The sequence below is a fragment of the Lipophrys pholis genome, assembly GCF_963383615.2.
Source record: "Lipophrys pholis genome assembly, chromosome: 13".
Lineage (NCBI taxonomy): Eukaryota > Metazoa > Chordata > Actinopteri > Blenniiformes > Blenniidae > Lipophrys > Lipophrys pholis.
Window position 1 is genome coordinate 478,893 of NC_137632.1, and position 20,194 is coordinate 499,086.

A 20,194-nucleotide genomic window follows, 5' to 3' on the forward strand; every position below is an offset into this window, starting at 1 on the left:
ACCAGAGGAATAGTGACAGGAAGCACTAAGGCCCTCTTTACACTCCTTTTGGGTGTCTGTTTACACAACAACAGTGCGTAGAGCCACCAAAAATATAATTTTTTAAAATGGCTCCAAAGGCAAAACTTTTTGAAAATAAACCAACTTTGTCTCCATGGAAACTTGAGAAAACTCTTCCCATGGCCGCAGTAAACACTTGTTCTGCACATGCTCAGTAGAGCCAATCAGAACAATGTTTCCTTCAGAGTGTCATGACTCCCAGTCCAGACTCTCCTGGGACTCGTCTGTCCATATGAATGTGCGTGAACTTGCCATTGTTAATTTTCATAGCATACGTTCCCCCAGTGCATGTGCATTCTGTGTTTGCCCTGTCCAGGGTGGATCCTGCCCTCACCCATAAGTCACTGGGATCTGCTCCATTGTCCTGTGAAGAAGATGGATGGATGGTTTCCATGGCAACATGGCAAAAATGTATAGAAGTCTTTGTAAATGTTGTCCTGTTTGTTTGAGTGTCATGTACAAAAAGTACGAACAAAATTCCATTTTAATTTAAGTAAGTACATCATTCAAATCTGCTCTTTCTGAAAGTAGGTAACAACATGAATTGTGGACAAATCATGTCAATAACTGCAAATCACATCAAACAGTTAAGAAAATCCCTGCTGAACGTGTCAGTAATGTAAAGGAACAAATCTTAAATGGCATGTTGTAACTGCTTTAATGTGTAATTTACTTTTTGAAGGACAAATGTGATTAAAATTGATCATTAAAACATCACTTTTTGTTGTCACCTGTGATGTTTCAACTGACAAAATAAAATAGAAAATACAGACTCCCCAACCTGTTGCCGGCGTGATTATAGAATGAATGAAAGATATATTTTCACGCGCTGCTGCTCATCTTTTGTCCCGATAATTAAAGCAGAAGAGCTTCATCTCCATCCAAGCTTGGCGAGTGAATCAAGTGTTAGTCGTCTAACGCCGCCTCTGACACAGAAAATGAATCTGACCTTTACTTTCAGAACCGTACATGCTGAAAATAGCTCCTTCCCATTGAGCCGCACTACATCAAGCCAGTTCTTTAGGTGTTCCTGCATATCAACGACACTCAACGACAGCCTGTTTGGGTTGAAGGTCCATCCATAAAGTGTGCGAATGGATGAAGCGTTCACAGGAAAAGGTCCAGCGTAAAGCAACGGCCGGGAGATTATTGACACCGACACTAGTGGGATTGACGCGTTTCATGTTCTCCAACATTTCATAAATCCCAGCGATGCCTACGTCTAACTTGTACTATGTGCTTCACACTCAAAACTCCAAATCAACACAGTCTTTGTAATCCTCTGAAAACACGGCTGTCGGGTCGATCTGTCTTGGCTGTAACAATAGACACGATGGTGTTGGAAGAGAAAGTGCAGACTTGGCTCATCTGGAGCTCCAGACAGGCTTCGCACAATGGTGAAAGAAACACAAGTCTGTATGATTTGAATTGATTTAAGGCTTCAGATTACAATCACATATCTGGCATTTGATGCAAAACAATGAAAACCAAATACACACTGAAGCTGTCAAACTCCGACACAGAACCAGAGGGTAATGTAGGACAGTACATTACCCTCTGGTTCTGTACTGTCCTACATTACCCTCTGGTTCTGTAGGACAGTACAGGTTCTGAAACATGCTGAAGAACTCAAGTAGAGTTCTAAAGTACAACCAGCTTTTATGATGTGGCCTTTAATGTCTCGAGATTTTTACATCTGGTTTGAACCGATGGGTCTGAAGTACTAAAGGTTTGCTCAAATAAAAACAAAAGCACAAACATTTGAAAGCTGATCCATTAACCAAACATATTTAAAACCTCCGTTTACACAACGTTTAAAGAGAAAACTATGTTTTCTGATGAAACTATGTTTTTGTGTTTACACAGCAAGATTTTGAAAATGACCAATTGTAGGGCGGCATGGCTCGGTTGGTAGAGTGGTCATCTCCCAATCGGAAGGCTGCGAGTTTCATTCCCATCTCTGACTGTCTACATGCCAAAGTGTCCTTGGACAAGAGACTGAACCCCAAACTGCCTGGGTGAGAGAGTGAGTGGTTGGTGGTGGTCAGAGGGTGAATGTAGTGAGAGAGTGAGTGGTTGGTGGTGGTCAGAGGGTGAATGTAGTGAGAGAGTGAGTGGTTGGTGGTGGTCAGAGGGTGAATGTAGTGAGAGAGTGAGTGGTTTGTGGTGGTCAGAGGGTGAATGAGTGAGAGAGTGAGTGGTTGGTGGTGGTCAGAGGGTGAATGTAGTGAGAGAGTGAGTGGTTGGTGGTGGTCAGAGGGTGAATGAGTGAGAGAGTGAGTGGTTGGTGGTGGTCAGAGGGTGAATGTAGTGAGAGAGTGAGTGGTTGGTGGTGGTCAGAGGGTGAATGAGTGAGAGAGTGAGTGGTTGGTGGTGGTCAGAGGGTGAATGAGTGAGAGAGTGAGTGGTTGGTGGTGGTCAGAGGGTGAATGAGTGAGAGAGTGAGTGGTTGGTGGTGGTCAGAGGGTGAATGTAGTGAGAGAGTGAGTGGTTGGTGGTGGTCAGAGGGTGAATGTAGTGAGAGAGTGAGTGGTTGGTGGTGGTCAGAGGGTGAATGTAGTGAGAGAGTGAGTGGTTGGTAGTGGTCAGAGGGTGAATGTAGTGAGAGAGTGAGTGGTTGGTGGTGGTCAGAGGGTGAATGAGTGAGAGAGTGAGTGGTTGGTGGTGGTCAGAGGGTGAATGAGTGAGAGAGTGAGTGGTTGGTGGTGGTCAGAGGGTGAATGAGTGAGAGAGTGAGTGGTTGGTGGTGGTCAGAGGGTGAATGTAGTGAGAGAGTGAGTGGTTGGTGGTGGTCAGAGGGTGAATGTAGTGAGAGAGTGAGTGGTTGGTAGTGGTCAGAGGGTGAATGTAGTGAGAGAGTGAGTGGTTGGTGGTGGTCAGAGGGTGAATGTAGTGAGAGAGTGAGTGGTTGGTAGTGGTCAGAGGGTGAATGTAGTGAGAGAGTGAGTGGTTGGTGGTGGTCAGAGGGTGAATGAGTGAGAGAGTGAGTGGTTGGTGGTGGTCAGAGGGTGAATGAGTGAGAGAGTGAGTGGTTGGTGGTGGTCAGAGGGTGAATGTAGTGAGAGAGTGAGTGGTTGGTAGTGGTCAGAGGGTGAACGTAGTGAGAGAGTGAGTGGTTGGTGGTGGTCAGATTAGCAGCCTCTCCTCCGTCAGTCTGCTCCAGAGCAGCTGTGGCTACATACATAGTTCACCAGCATCCAGGATGGAGGGAATGAATAATGTAATGGAAAGAGTCTTAGAGTGGTATTTAAAACCAATGCATTATTTTTATGTTTACATGAAAACACGATGCAGTTAGCATGCCTGGCCACTAGTGGGTGCTGTTGGTTGTTTTTGTAATGAAACCACACACACATGCTGGCGGAGAACAATAGGCTATAAAGAATGGGAGTGCACAGCCTCTCTGTGTAACAGACATCGTTTTCACCCACAAACTGAAATCAGATCTTTTATTAAGTTAAATTAAGTTTGTCTAATTCTAAAGGCGTTAAAGATATGTATATCTTGAAATGTTTGGAGAAAAGTAAAACGTGCTCAGAAAAAACAAATACTCAGCAGAAGTACTGATACGTGAAAGATCGACTTAAGAAGAGTAACTGCTTTGTTAGGGTAGGTTTACACTATGTTCCCGGCAGCCAAGGCAGCCCCGTTTGCCCAAAACTTAGTGCGCCGTGGGATTTTGGGGAATTCTGAGGAAGGTCTTTCACGTTCTGTCAAGGCTTCCTACGGATGAAATGTGGACCATTGTGAAGCACGTTTATGCCTCAAAGAGCCACCAAAAGTGAAGCAATCATTGTCTCCTAGACTTTTGCTGGGTGCAGACATTCCTCTGGATTTCTTGTTCAGTAGCAGAGCTTGTAGAAGCTGTTCTGTCGTTCATCGCTCAGACTCCAATGAAACTCCCCTCCGGCCCGGCTTCCTCCCAGACGGTGTGCGCCGTGGCAGACCGGAGGACAACGCAACACGTCGGGTCCATAAACCGTCACACGCTGGGATAAGCTGCGATTGAACGTGATGAAACGGCGACCATACACCGTAACCACGCCGTGAGAAGCGTGATGAAGCGAGGCGCGACGTGATAAAACACAAAGCAACCGTGAAACAACCGTGATAGTACGCGCACTAAACGTCACTTCCTGTAAGTCTCCCGTCCCACTACGGACCGCCTCCAAGTTCTATTACGGCCAATTACGTGCTGCCACGTTTTGTGACGTTTATCCCGTTTTGCTACGGGCTACTAAGTTTCTCATTCGCGCCGCGGCACAATTGTTTGACAGTTTAAAAATTTGCCACGGCAATCACAACAAGTTACGTTTGCCCATCCCGTCCCCCTGCGTTGTCTCACGTCCATCCCGTTTTGTTGACGGTGGCCTGAAACGGGGCTGCCGTGGCTGCTGGGAACAAAGTTTAAATGGACCTTCATTTTCAAGCTCTACACACTGGCAGCTTCTCACAGATCAATCAACATGAAGGCAGAAGAAGCAGTAATATAAGTGATTCGTACCGTTGAGCCACTTAGAATTGTACTGAGCCGTCCGGAGAGGTGGCATTCCTCCCAGGCTCCGGTAGATGACGGGGTCTCGCCCGGAGAAGTCGATGACGGTGGCGGCGTACAGCTCCCCACTCTCCGTCACCACCGCCGTGGAGTTGTGGCGGGGGTCGTAGGGGCACCGCGCGACGCCATTAACACGGTCCAACACGCTGCTCATGTTGCCCACCTGAACAGACACCGACATCCAGATGAGAGGTGGAGAGGTGGTTCATCGTAGTGACGCCTCTTGAATCGTGGCAACAAACATGCATTTTACATTTACTCCTTTAACTTTGACTTCAACAAAAGTTTGAAAAAATACTCTGTGGAAACAGAGAACATAACGAAAAGTAAACAGACTTCTAAAGAAGTCTGTTTCTGTTAAACCTATTTGAGGCTTTTCTTGGTATTTTTTAAAATTTCCTTTCATTTATAATCTGATGGACAACCACCCCCCCACTCTTGCTTTCATCCCAAATCCCACCCAGATTATCACTCACACACTCAAACACATGCTTGACTGTACCTCTCGAGTGATACAGAGTGGCTGGAAAGCATTAGTTCCACAAGTCATGACCTCGGTCTTGTTCACCAGTAGGACTCTGATGTAGTTCTGACATTCGATCTGCACAGAGTGAAAAGAGAGAGGAGGAGGAAAGCTTACAGCAGAGAAGAAGCTGAGTCGGTTTGCTAAATGCGGAGGAGAACAATGGAGCGAGTGTTCTGGTACCAGGACTGGCATGCAACCAAAAGCTGAGCTTTTATGAATCCAATGTCAGATAATTTGCTGGAGGCCAATTTGTGACATCGATACTCAAGCATCAAATCTGTTGTAACAAAGGTGTAAAATAGATTTTTGTGTGTGTGTTTAGTGGCTCAGGAACGACGTAATTATAATGATGCAGGTTAAAGAAAAAAAAATTGATTGTTTGCAGAGTTTGGTGTATTTCTTTACTCTATAGGCACCGCCAGATAAAAACTGCACTGCGATCGCTTCTCCTAATCTAAATAAGACAACAGACCCCACTGATTGTTATCGGGTATATTTGAAAGGAAGTCATTTTCAGGGTGTCACTATCGCACTCCTGGCTCTCTTGTGCACATTTTCCCCTTCTCTTCTCTTCAACCTCTCTCCTCCGCCAGAAAAACAACTCTTGATTGAAGGGTCTGAAATAACTGTGCTGTTTGGAGCCCTCCCATGAGGCCACAAGGACCCTGCCACAACAGCTAGGAGATATCAAAATGGCCTCTGTGTGAGCCCGGCGGCGCTCACATGAAGTGTTGTAATTGGAGGGGGTGACGGAGGTTACCTCTGTTTTGCCTTTGCTCTGACAGGACCTCCTGGTTTCCTCGTCCGGTGCCCATTCTGTCGCCTGAGAAACAGAAACGAGATGACAAAGAGGCCGAGAATCAGTCAGCTGAGTCCTGCAGACATATACAACAGTTACGCAACGACAAACTGTTGCTAATGCTGTAGGCACGCTGGAAAAAAAGGAAAAGATGTATGAAAAGACCTTCACCTCATTGCTGTTTGTTTATTGTGTAAACATGGCGACCGGCTCGCCAGCCAAATGCTTATTGGAGGGTAGCGGGCAAAGGCGCGCAACAAGACAGTTGAAGAGCTAAGGACGGTATTAGCATGTAAATGGCTTTCTCCCTATCTTCTTCTCCTTTCTTCTTTCCCTCAAAAAGTTTGCAGCACTCACCCCCCCCCCCCCACGCCATCAGTGTTACTGACCAATTATATTCCCGTTGATGGTTAGATGCCTGGCCTAATTAGAGATGCAGGCGGCTGCACTGCAAACACTCTAATGCATGCTACACAGGCTGCTTGGCCACCGGAGCTGCACTGGCTCCTGTTAAGAGCGTTGAAAGATGTCCGTCACTTGGCATAAAACTGCACATGACCAGGTGCCAGGGGACCCCTGCTGTGTGTCACTAGCCTCCTTTTCCAGATCCTCCTCCATCTCCTCCTCTGCTCTGATCTCGCTGCCCAGTAGGAAGGCTCGCTGAATGTCTGAAAGTCAAAATTCATCAATATGTCTCTAAATCTGTTGATTTTTATTACTTCCTCTCCCAAAGGGGACAGTGCAGAGAGATTATTATCGAGATCTTGCTTTCCCAGGACGATTGATTGGTGGGGTAAAGTTGTAACCAGAGTCAGTGAGACCTGCCAGCCTGAGGCCAGCCAAGAGCCAACACAAACTGGGTCAGAATTTCTGACTGGAACTTGCAAACACTTTATGGACAATTTCAGATTATACATGTAGATGTGTCCTGGGGCAAAGTGTGTCATATGGTGAAGCCAAGACCTGTTACCTGCAAACAAATAAAACCCATGTGCAGTTTAAAGAGTCAAGGTACCGGTTAAAAATCAGGATCTTGTATTTGATGATCGAGCCTAGATTTACTTAAAAGGGTTTGAGTTGAAGGATTCTACGTCAACTTTAGTGATTCCAAGTCTGTTTTAAAGATCTCACAACCAACTGCCAAAGACTTCCGGGTGCTTTCGCTGCGTTAAGCATTGGGAACAAGTTGGGAAAATTCTATCGAGCTTATCAGTGATGGCTTTACTCTCATATGACTACTTTTTTCAGTAACGAGTAATCTAACACGTTACTATTTCTAAACCAGTAATCAGATTAAAGTTACTTCTCAAAGTCACTGAGCCGCCCCCTTCTCCACTCTCAGCCAATCACGGGCCAACTCGCTCTCATGGTGTGTTCAGGTGACACAAAAGAATGGGAATTAAGAAACATAATCAATAAACCTCGTCATTGCAATGACAAGGACTATTTTTGTAATTTTCCAGGGTAAAACGATATATTGGCAGGAAGGCCCGGCTTTTGTCAATCAACCAATGAAAGACTTAATAAAATGGTAGCTAAGCCTCCAATGGTGTGTGAATGTGTGTGTGAATGGGTGAATGTGATGAGCTATGTAAAGCGCTTTGGGGCTGCTGTCAGCGAAAAGTTAGTCCATTTATCATTTAAGAGCCGGTAGTGCAAATAGATCATTAGAGCAACAACAGACCACAACTTCATCACCGGGGAAAGAAATAACAGTAATTGTAAAAATGTGAAAATAAAAGTATGTTTCAGATATAAATACACCAAAGAATAAAGGTCAAAGGTTAAAGATGTATCAGCAGGAGGTCAGAGGTTAAAGATGTATCAGCAGGAGGTCAAAGGTTAAAGATGTACCAGCAGGAGGTTAAAGGTTAAAGATGTACCAGCAGGAGGTTAAAGGTTAAAGATGTACCAGCAGGAGGTCAAAGGTTAAAGATGTACCAGCAGGAGGTTAAAGGTTAAAGATGTATCAGCAGGAGGTTAACGGTTAAAGATGTACCAGCAGGAGGTCAAAGGTTAAAGATGTACCAGCAGGAGGTTAAAGATGTACCAGCAGGAGGTTAAAGGTTAAAGATGTACCAGCAGGAGGTCAGAGGTTAAAGATGTATCAGCAGGAGGTTAAAGGTTAAAGATGTACCAGCAGGAGGTTAAAGATGTACCAGCAGGAGGTTAAAGATGTACCAGCAGGAGGTTAAAGGTTAAAGATGTACCAGCAGGAGGTTAAAGGTTAAAGATGTACCAGCAGGAGGTCAAAGGTTAAACTATAAACATGGTGCAGGAGGTTAAAGGTTAAAGATGTACCAGCAGGAGGTTAAAGATGTACCAGCAGGAGGTCAGAGGTTAAAGATGTACCAGCAGGAGGTTAAAGGTTAAAGATGTACCAGCAGGAGGTTAAAGGTTAAAGATGTATCAGCAGGAGGTCAAAGGTTAAAGATGTATCAGCAGGAGGTTAAAGGTTAAAGATGTACCAGCAGGAGGTCAAAGGTTAAACTATAAACATGGTGCAGGAGGCAGGGATCAGCAGAGTCTTTTCATTTTCATGTTGGGACGATGCGGGGTGTTGTCGGCAGCTCCTGAAAGTAACTAAAAAGTAACTTGTAATCTAACTTAGCTACTTTCAAAACAAGTAATCAGCAAAGTAATTAAGTTACTTTTAAAGGTGTAACTAGTAATCAGTAGTTTTTCGAGTGAATAAGATGCTATAGAGCCAGCAACATAAGGTTCCCTATCAGAGAAAGCTTTAATCGTTTCAACATTAAGGAGAATTTGTGAGAAACAAAGATTTGAACAGTTGGAGAGAAAAACACAGCTGGCAACGGTCCAAATGGGAAACTTCAACCGGGAATGTGGGAAGTTGCTTGGACATTTATTTGGTGTCTGTCTGTCTCTCTGTGTTTGCACTGTGATGGACCCTGTGTTCACCGACTGAAGCCCCCCACAACTCTAAGATAAATACCATGGAAAATGGATGAATGGACACAATAGCCAGATTCAGTCTGGGAAAAAGCTTGAGTTTAATCTGCCAAGTATATAAATAGATCCCTTATTTCATACATCATGGGACTTTATCATTACTGCTTGCAAGCAGTGGAAGTTCATGATTTTGGATGATTAGCCGCTGCATAAATTCTTGCTAATGAGTGAAAACACCAGACTGAGCAGTACTACCCGCAGTCTAATGAGCAAGGCAAACATCTGCACGTTGTCCTGGGATTTCTCTTCTTGGTTTATGCTAAGCTCAGAGTTATAGACAATTCATGACTCGGTGATTGTTTTTTGATTACAATGCCAAAACAGTTTGTGCTGCCAAACCCCGGGAGGGAAACACGACTTTCACATTTACAAAGAGATTCTTCATCATTTCCTGCAACCTAAAGCTGAACAAGTCCAATTAATGAATTATTGAATATTTAATGAGTGAATGAATGAATGAATGAATGAATGAATGAATGAATAAATGCACAGGGATATGATGCAAACTCCATCGACTGAGCATGTGCAGAAGAACTATTGACCACAGCCACATGTGCAGGAGCAGTGTTTCACAAAAGTTGTGTTTTATCCCGTTTCCATGGTGACAGAGTTGGAGCAGTTTTCACAAAGCTGGGTTTTCAGCACCGCCGTCATGTCAACAGCGGCCCAGAACACAATGAAAGTTCTGAGTTAGATGAACTGTTAAAGATGAAGGGACCACCACACACACACACACACACACACACACACGCAGCAGAGAACAATGAACACTGGGAGAACACTGACATTCTAGTGGACAGACCACCAACTCGGATTGTTATTACTGTGACTGTCAAAATAAAAGTACCAACTCGGATTGTTATTACTGTGACTGTCAAAATAAATGTACCAACTCGGATTGTTATTACTGTGACTGTCAAAATAAAAGTACCAACTCGGATTGTTATTACTGTCACTGTCAAAATAAAAGTACCAACTCGGATTGTTATTACTGTGACTGTCAAAATAAAAGTACCAACTCGGATTGTTATTACTGTGACTGTCAAAATAAAAGTACCAACTCGGATTGTTATTACTGTGACTATCAAAATAAAAGTACCAAGTTGGATTGTTGTTATGGTGACTGTCAAAGTAAAACGACCAAGCCTCAGTGGAATATGGACTGGGAGTCGTGACACTTCTCACATTTTTCCTCGGCCTACACGGTGGTGGAGCGTTTTGAGTGGCTCTGAGCGCCGCTGTCGCATTAACAGACAAACAAAACACAAGAAACGTTTTGCGTTTCCACGAAGAGACGTGTAAACGGGTCTTCCAGTGAGCTGTCACTCATACATGAAAATAGTTGAAGAGGTGTAGAGCTTCTGTCTCTCTCCGTCCAATCAAAAGCCATCTTTATCAGGAGCTGCTTTGTGAAGGTGACCAATTCTCTAATCTCTTGTTTGCAACAGTAAAATGACCTTCTAAATAAATAATGAATTTGTCAAGCCAATTCTTATCATTTAATTCACATTGTCTTACAGTGAAGTATTGTACAGCTCATTCAACGAGCTAAATGTCATAAAAATTAATAAAATCATTACAACATTCCAATTCTGTGTTGACATTTACTACGGACAGGGAGAAGAACAACATTTTCAAAAAGTGGCGTGTTCATCGTCTGCTGGCATTGCTATGTAAACAGACACCTAAAACGCAACCACAATTTAGCATTTTCACTTGAAAATGTCATGAGAACAAGGTCTCAATGTAACCTCAGAGATTTTTCTTTCTAAAAATCAATAGATGCTTTTTATTTCTAGAACATATTTAGGTAGGTCCACAACTTTGTGTGGTTAGGTATTAATTATGATTCACCAGAGCCACACTGGAAATGTTAATGTGGCAATTACAGCAGCTTTAAAAACATTACAAAAGACTAACGGACAAACACGTGAAAAAACCCACAATGGAACAGTGGGTGTAGATTAGAGGACAGATTGAGACAAATTCATGAATGTTATGAAGCTATTTTGAGGGGCGGCAGCAGTGAGTGAGCTCTGGCCCGTATTGATAGTTACAGCTCATCTCCCTGTCTCCCACAGCAGCTCTCTTCAATTAACCTGCTTCAGACTGCAGTGGAAAAGAAGAAGGAGCAGCAGGGGACGGCTATATAAAGTAAACTGTGATTAAAATGAAACCTGAGCTCCGACACCAAGTGGAGGAAGAAATAAGAAATCACAAAGAGAAGCTCACGCCCTCAGCTGGGTCTCAACGTTCGAGTCGCTCTCTCTCATGCTTCTGTCAGAACAGCCTGAAGAACCCCCCACCCCCACCCCCCCAAGCCGGGCGAACACTGTGGCACCTGCCACTCAGCCGGTGGCCCCGCCCCCTCCGCGGCGGTCCATTGCTTTACATGCTGCAATGAAAACATTGGTCCTCCACAGCAGCCTTTCTGTCAGCCCGCCACAGGACTGATGGGGTGACGTCATCACACACACACACACACACACACACACACACACACACACACACACACACACACACACACACACACACACACACACACACACACACACACACACACACACACACACACACACACACACACACACACAAAGAAGATGGATGCCATCGGCATGAATCACAGGCCTGGAGCATCGCCGCCCTATAGGCGGGGGCCCCGTCTCCACGGATCCCCATCGGCTTAACCTGCTGACCTTCACCAGAAAGTGCCACCCTCTCCCCCACCACCCCACCCTCCATCTTCTACACCACTTTGGAACAAAGCCACACTCAAACGGAGGCTGGGAGAATACCAATTCTCCACGTCCTCTCCCTCGGATTCCTCCCCTCCGTGGCGAGCGGTGAATGGCCTGGATGCCATCAGCAGAATGAATAAAAGCTCCACGATCCGGGGGGGGGGGGGGGGTGGGGGGGGAGGGGGGGGGGGGGGGGGGGGGGGCGTGGAGCGCGTTGGGGGGGGGGTGGGGGGGGGGGTGACAACTTTTACATCGTGTTGATGTAAAAGGTGCTTGTTTGGTTTTTCAGTTCTTCGTTTGTGATGCAGAATAACGCCTGATGTGTAGCAGAAGTCAATCTTCACCCGTTAATAAAGCAAGTTTATCAAAGAAAAACATTGTACACATGTACACAGCTCTTCGGCTGTCATTTCAACTGTTTTGACTAATTTTATTTTGCCATTTCAGAAAGACTAAGATGTCGTTACCTATTATCTTCTTGAAATCTGCAGATTCTACCTTTTCTTGCCATTCTAACTGTTTGACATTTATCTTTTAACAATTTATAGTAATTGTAGCTGCTTTTTTTTAAATAATACTTTATTTGTAAATGTTCCAACATTGGAACAAAAACAAACAATGAACACAATAATATAAAAGAAAAAAGACTCAGAAATGTCTGGAAAAACAACTTAAATAAGTATAATTGCTGTTTAATCACCTTTTGCCAGTTTTGAGCTATTTTGCCATTTTCAGAGATTTTCTCTCCAGTTGTCTCAGTTTCAGCTTTTTTTGGTTTAAAACACTTTTTAAAGCCATTTTCATGATTTGGTTGAATCTTTCTAGGCTTCTTTTTTCCTTTGAAGCAGATTACATTGTTGAGTAATCTACTTATAATTTCAGCCATTTAAGCTTTTGTACCTTTGTGTTTTATCAGTTGAAATGTTGGTGTGTAAACAAGGCTTCAACACCCACAAATTCACATCTACATTCAAATAGGAACCACTGATTAATTGAACTCATATTTGACTGCATGGTGGAAACTAAAGATTCAATCAGTCTCATACTCCTGGACTGAATTAGACATTTCAGTCTTCTGCTGCAGGAAAAGTTCCCACTTAGAAGTTGGAAAATAAGAAAAGAAATTTGTCCAATTGGGCAAAGTGGGAGCTTTTGAAAAGCCTCCAGAAACTCAAGGTGTTTGTCATGAGCATTTTCTGATGATGCACTCTGGAAATCTCCTTTACGACAGTAACGGCTTCCTCTCATTACTTTAGTGTACTTAGGCAGCTAACTATCATAAAATCTCAGCATTTTTTTTTACAGCTCTAGCAATGGAATTTATTGGTAATTTTTAGTTTACAAGCATGATTTCATCATTTATCTGTGGGACCAAGTTGTTCAAAGTGTTTTTGCAATGAGATGATAATAAAACTGATGCAACTGAAGTTTGCACTGTTTATTTCTCCTTCGGCAAGATCCCGTTACGTAAGTCCAGGGAAAAAGGTATGGACCTTTTCAAGTCTCAGGTAAAACACTTCCAACAAATGGGAATGTCCCAACTTCCCAGTTACATTCATCCACATGATAAATATTTATTTATCTTTCTGCTTTTGCATATCATACTTTAGTAGCATATTGAATCTTAGTTGTTCTACTTTTTAAGTTAAGTTATTTATCTATCCTGTGTAATTCCACAACCTTTTTCAATAAGACACTTATCTAGTTCTACCAATGGATGAATATAACAGAATGCTTTTATTGATATTGAATGCAACTGAAACTGCTTCTGGTAAATGTGTGGGATTGTTTGTATGTGCATCCGCATGCCATAAGAACAATTCATATCGAGGTTTTGTTAATACAGCCAACTGTATTAACATCACTGATGTTCTCACTAAATCTTTGCATGAACGCTAATAAACTTCTCATTAGTTGTAAAAGACAGTGGTTGAAAGAGAAGAGCAGCTGTATGACTCCAGTTATGTCATCTTCTATCTCAGACTGCCAATTTAACTGCTGAGCAACCGTCTGCAGGACGTGTGAAGCAACGCTTCCCGTGCGACCGCACCTCCCTTTCCTCACATCGTCTTCCGAGGCCAGATGTACATTTTGCATCTGAGACGAGCGACATCCACTTTTAGTGATTTCGTAACTTGTTTTTACATCTCCTATCCCCTTCCACTGCGAGGAGCAGCAGAGAACGCAGTAATCTTCCTCGCCATTGTACAATTATAATCAAGTTGATCTGACAGAGCTGCAAAAGTGAGGGGAAAAAGTTTTTAATCACCGTCCTCAATGCACAAAACAATTAAACCCACGTCTGCCTGCAAAGTGGCTGCCATTTTTCATGCTCATATACAGCCTGAGGCCATGCAGGCTGTCGTTTGTGCCGGTAGTCTGAGACGCATGTTAGAGTTCATTTCCATCTATTAGCAAGGCCAACAGCCATGCACCGTCTCCACCATCAATTCTCCCTTCAAACCTGAGCCTGACACCCCCGTTTCTCCCAATTCACACACAATGAGAGTATCTCGCCCCTGGCATCGCTCTTAAAGGAGGCAAGACGGGGAAAAACATGAATTTTTTATGGGCAAATAAAATTGCAGAAAATACAATTAGCAGCAGGATGGAGGATTCATCACTTTTACTGCATGAAGACAGTCGCCGGGCTCGGAAATGAATTCTATTTTTACCAGAAACCGAAAAGAGGAAAAAAAAAGAAGGTGGGGGGGGGGGGGGGGGGGGGGGAGGAGAGCGGGAAACGCTAATGAAGTAAAGAGTGCAGGAGCAAATGTGTTCGTTCCTGAAAATGTGGAGCTGTGTTGATAAGGCCGACGCTCACCGACACACTGCTAACATCATGTGTGACAACTAATTAGAACTCATGAATATTGTAAATAAGTGTGTCGGGGGAGTAACGGTTGTTTGAATAGGAGCTGTCTGACACTTGTTACAGGCTCGATGGATATTTGCGCCACTGTGGAGGGATCGCACCGAACGAGCCCGAGCTCACCTCGGAGAAAGTGTTGAAAACAAAACAAAGTGACGCACTGGACTAACGGAGCCATTTATAACAGCAACATCTACATTTTCACTTTCTATCTGATGCCTCCACCTAATAGCTGAGATTCAGAATAGGATCTCACAGAAAGTACCCATTTATCCATCCAACATCTCCATCTGCTTTACCCATCTTGAGATCAGAGCCTGGAACTGAACCACCAAACGAATGGAAAGCAGGCGAGCGGTCCATCACAGGGCAAACAGAGATACAGACTGTCACATGCACTCAGGTTCTCACCTCGGGGAAAATTAGGCTCCGTTCACGTGACGTTTTTATGTGAAAATGGAAAACATTCATGCAGTCTTTCTGTTTTCAACACATTTGAAAATAAGGTTCAAATCGGCTCCGTCATTAGTAGAGACTCCCCAGGATTCTCAGGCCTCGTTCACACAAAAACCTTTTCAAGTGAAAACACAAACATTGTGTGGCGTTGTGCGTGTCTGTTTACATGAAAACCGTTCTCAGAGTCATTGAAAACACAACTGTTTGAAAACGACTCCCAAGATGGAAGCTTTTAAAATACTCCAACTCCATGGAGAAAAATGCAACTTTTGTAAAACACGATAACTTTGTCTCTATAAAAGCACAAGTTGCACAAATGCACTCCAGCCGCAGTAAAGGGTTCTTCTGCACATGCTCAGTAGACGGACAATAAGAACAACGTTAAAAACAACTTCATTGTCAGCGTTTCTGTTGTTTTTATGTCAACAGACATCTTTAAAACGTTGCTGTGTAAAAGTGAAACTTTTATCAAACAAAAATGCAAAAGCGATGCGTCTTTACTTGAAACACTGTTGGGTAATCGAGGCTGTAGAGCAGGGGTGGGCATTCCTGCTCCTCGGGGGCCGCAGTCCTGCTGTAGAGTCACATGACATGACTGATCTTCTCACTGTGAGGTCAGACTGTAAACCACTGCACTGACAAACTGCTGAACATTCCCTCACATCCATCCATCCCTCCATCCCTCATCATCCCTCCATCCATCCCTCCATCCAGCCATCCATAATCCCTCCATCATCCCTCCATAATCCCTCCATCATCCCTCCATCCATCCATCCATCATCTCTCCATCCATCCATCCATAATCCCTCCATCATCCCTCCATCCATCCATCCATCATCCCTCCATCCATCCATCCATCATCCCTCCATCCATCCATCCATCCATCCATCCATCATCCCTCCATCCATCCATCCATCATCCCTCCATCCATCCATCCATCATCCCTCCATCAAACCATCCATCCATCCATCATCCCTCCATCCATCCATCCATCATCCCTCCATCAAACCATCCATCCATCCATCATCCCTCCATCCATCCATCCATCATCCCTCCATCAAACCATCCATCCCTCCATCCATCCATCAGTTTATGAGTATAATGTATTGGAATCAGCATTTAGAATTCGATTGACCTGAATCAACATACTGAACAAATATCAAAAACAACAGTCAAGCCCTTTTTCAAATCATCACAAAGTCGCTCTCGACCTTCAACCATTTGCTTTGGGCTTCTAATCTCAACACTGCCCCCTCAGGCTGCCAGCAGTACTGCTCCATTTGGTCCATATTTGTTGGCTTACGGATAAATTCAATGTTGAATACAAACGTAAGCTTTGTGTGTGTCTGTACAAATATAGGAGCCATTAAAGATGTAAGTGGCAGGAGAACATCCCAGCTGACTACAGGTGAAGGCAGGTCACACCTGAGCAGGTCAGTCAGCAGGAAAACTGAAACAGACAATCACACACACTGGCATTCACCAATTAAACTAAATTTAATTTTTTAATCAGATCTGAACCGGCAGTTACCAGTTTACCACTGTGCAGAGAGGAACATTGACATAAAAGACTAATCAAATTTCCAGCTGAGGCTTAAAAACATGGAAATTCGTACATATGCACCATTCAGCTAAATCCTGAGCTAAAATTAGAGGTAAATTATAAGATGGGGACTCAGAAAATTGAAAATCAAATTGTCCTATATTCATGAGTGTTTCTTGTCATTTTCAGCTCTTCAGTCAACCCTTGTGTTAATATAATCATCCATGCCAGGCTCTAACATGAATGCAACGTATGCACTCACCTACGGCTTGGCAATATGACCAAATTAACCAAATCTGCATGGAGAAAAGAAAATGCTGAGCCTCAAACACAAAAGCGGCATTTGGTTTCTGGATGTTTTCCCATCAAGCCCCATTCTATGTGACGTTTGAGGAGAGATCATGATAAAAGCAAGAAATGGAATAAAAAACTGATACATCCCTTATTAAAATGTGTATTTAGGGAGCGAAAAGAAGGAAAGCGTCAATTCTAAATCAAAAAGTATAACAACTCTAACATTTGCTAATCCTGTTCAGCAGATGGCATTAGTTTACACTTGAGAGGCTCTCCTCGCTTCTTCAAGCCACCATTTCAGAACAGAGAAGGGATTTGTCATTTTATGAATAAAACCCAGTTAGAGAGTTTTACCAGCAGTTTCCGCTGGCGTCTGTTGGCGAACAGCACCTCCACTGATCGGTTTTAAGTATCAACATTGTGATCAGCATATTGGATTTTATCATTATTATTATTATCTCTTCTTCTTCTGGTTTTAATAAGAGTCCATGCATGTCTATGTAGAGGCAGTGGGACAGATTTCCACAGTTTGAGTTTGAAACGGAGTGCGTGGGACCAACATGTTGACCTGTTGACCTCAGAGCTCAGGAAGAAGACTGTGGCTCCAGGAGGTCAGAGATGTATTGGAGAGCTTGACCATGTACGGCCTTATGGCTAAAAGTTTTATATGAATTCTAAAACCTTCTGACAACCAATGAAGAGAAGTCCAAACTGGACTGATTTGAGACGGTTCAGAGCTGATTTGTTTAAACAAGTAATGTGGCCGTTCCAATCATCTAAATGAGAAGAGATAAAAGGTTTCAACTCAGGTTTTAACACCTTCGGTCTGAGTTTTGAGACATTTGAGACAAATGTTTGGAGTGACGCTCCATCGATATCAAACAGACAAAGAGGACGCTCAGATTTCAGAGGCCTCGTTTACATGACAGCGTTTCAAGTGAAGGCGTTTTTGTGTTTTTGTTTTAATGAAGTTTCACGTTTACATGACAACGCTGAAAACTGTTTTCCTGTTGGCGCACTAATGGCTGCTGTTGAAACCACGTGTCGAATACACTGTAAGCATTAACAATGGGAGAACACCGACATTCTAGTGGACAGACCATCAAGTTGGATTGTTACTATGGTGACTGTCAAAATAAAAGTAACAAGACCCAAGAGAATACGGACTGGGAGTCATGACACTCTAGAGCAGGCGTCTCCAACCCCGGTCCTGGAGGACCCCTGTCCTGGAGGACCCCTGTCCTGGAGGACCCCTGTCCTGCAGGTTTTAGTTCCTCCCTGCTTCAGCAGACCTGAATCTAATGATGATGTCATCACCAAGGTTGTGAAAAAGCCCAATGACGAGCCCCTCATTGGAATCAGGTGTGTGAATCTGGGAGGAGCTAAACCTGCAGGACAGAGACCCTGGAGGACCGAGGTTGGAGACCCCTGCTGTAGAGGAAACATTTTTATAATCCACCTACTGAGAATGTGAAGAACAACTGTTTAGCTAAGAGGAAACGTTGCGTTCCACCAATAGACGGACCCAAAGTACTCTGAAAGGATTCCCTTTCACTTAAATACCTTACTGTGTAAACAGGGCCTCTGTGCTTGACGATACCAGAGGAAACTGGTGAAGGCTCAACCTAACGTGGGAATCGGTGGTCTGACTTGGACATCGGGGAATCTCTTCAACTGGATAAAACAATTTCAAAACGACTTGGATGAATGACCTTCCTGTCTGGACCTCCACCAGAAGAAAAAGACATGAACATCCATTGTTACGTTGAGCTGTTTTCTTTGATATTTCATCATTTCAAAAGCTTTGCAGAAGACAAGAGTGTTTATTTATTTATTTTTTTATTTTTTTCACGTCCAAGAAATGAGAGTTTCAACCTTTGGGCATGAAAAGTGTTCTTGCCTCCTTCAGGGGACGCTACTGGCTGACAGCTGAAACACAGCAACTGTCAAAAAGTGGAGTCAAGTGCCCTTCCAGAACTAAAAGGTTGGACAAAAGAAATGTGTTGGCAAAGATCTTGAAAATCTGTTCTTACTGAAGAGAGAGAGAGAGAGAATGTGTGTGTAGCTTCAGAAAGAGCATTTGATGGGAGGAAATATAGATTTCTCTGAGCCGTGTAGACAATGTCAACAATAACATCAACATCACAAACAAAACGTAGTTTTGACCTACAACACTTTAAAACTGTCTCATCACATCACTGATCTACTCTTCTTTTTTATTTTTTTATTTACTATGGGAGCACTCTGTTTATTTGCTGTCAGTCTCTCAAATTACTGGTAAATGTCAGTGTTTTAAATGCACTGCAATGGGCCACTCGAGTCCCACTGAAAGTGCTGCGAAGAGGCTTTAAAACTGCCTGTCCAGGTCCTGATCCTTAGGCGCGTATTTTTAGAATACTGTCATAATAAATGATGGTGTTATGAAATATAGTGTCATGTTAAATTATTCTACTCTCAGCATTGAGTGGTTCTAATGGCATTTTCACCACTGTGTGAACAGAATCCAAACAGGCAAAATGCTCAATATATACATACACCACCTACAGGTTACACTCACTTACATAAACACACAGTTATCCAGGTTTTCCAGCCACACACACCAAAAACTCACGACAGATGAATTTCCACAACCTCTTTGTCTCACACCTCATTGTCTCAAAACACAGATCGGTGAACACACCCACACCCACACCCACACCCACACCCACACCCACACCCACACCCACACCCACACCCACACCCGCTCCTTTGTGTCTCGGGCTCACGTCCACAGTAGCTGTTTCTATTGGCAGCAGTCTGCACACACACACACACACACACACACACACACACACACACACACACACACACACACACACACACCGACTCCTCTGCTGGTACCTTTCCCTGTCGAACCCTGCACAGTGACAGGCTGAGTCGGTGCAGCAGGAGGTCGTTAACCTACAACTTCATCTACATACTGATGCCAGCGTGGAGGGAAGCAGGCAGAGCACCAGAAAAAAAATAAATATATATATATATCTCCCTAAGAGAAATGTCTACAGCAGTGATTAAGTCTGAGGCAGGAGATGAGAAGACGAGATGAGCAGCAAACAATAATTCAAGCAATGATATGAGCCGCTCGGAGCAGCATCCAGACAGACTCTTCATTCCAAAGCACTCCGTATACAGTGACGCTGAAATCACACATCAGCGAAACACATCTGCATGATTGTGCTGATAAAGTGATTCCATAGGACATCGGTGGCAGGATGTGACACTGCAAGAGATGGAGCTTTAATATTTCTATGGGTTATAGCATAAAAGAGCGTTCATCTAATATTTCCTAATCAGATACTTACTGTTCAACACAACAGGCAGGTTGTTTCTTACGTTGGG

General features: G+C 43.6%; 1 protein-coding gene across 1 annotated transcript in view; it reads right to left on the reverse strand.

Annotated features, from left to right (window-relative positions):
- The window catches only part of sema5ba (sema domain, seven thrombospondin repeats (type 1 and type 1-like), transmembrane domain (TM) and short cytoplasmic domain, (semaphorin) 5Ba), a gene marked incomplete at its 3' end in the record, with an annotated part of 276,170 nt that overhangs the window by 91,615 nt on the left and 164,361 nt on the right, over positions 1-20,194 (reverse strand). The window contains exons 6-8 of the mRNA XM_080478145.1: positions 5,902-5,964; positions 5,118-5,216; positions 4,565-4,778 (exon numbers count right to left, since the gene is read on the reverse strand). Coding sequence (XP_080334271.1) covers positions 4,565-4,778; positions 5,118-5,216; positions 5,902-5,964 — 376 coding nt within the window. The remainder of the gene's footprint in view (positions 1-4,564; positions 4,779-5,117; positions 5,217-5,901; positions 5,965-20,194) is intronic.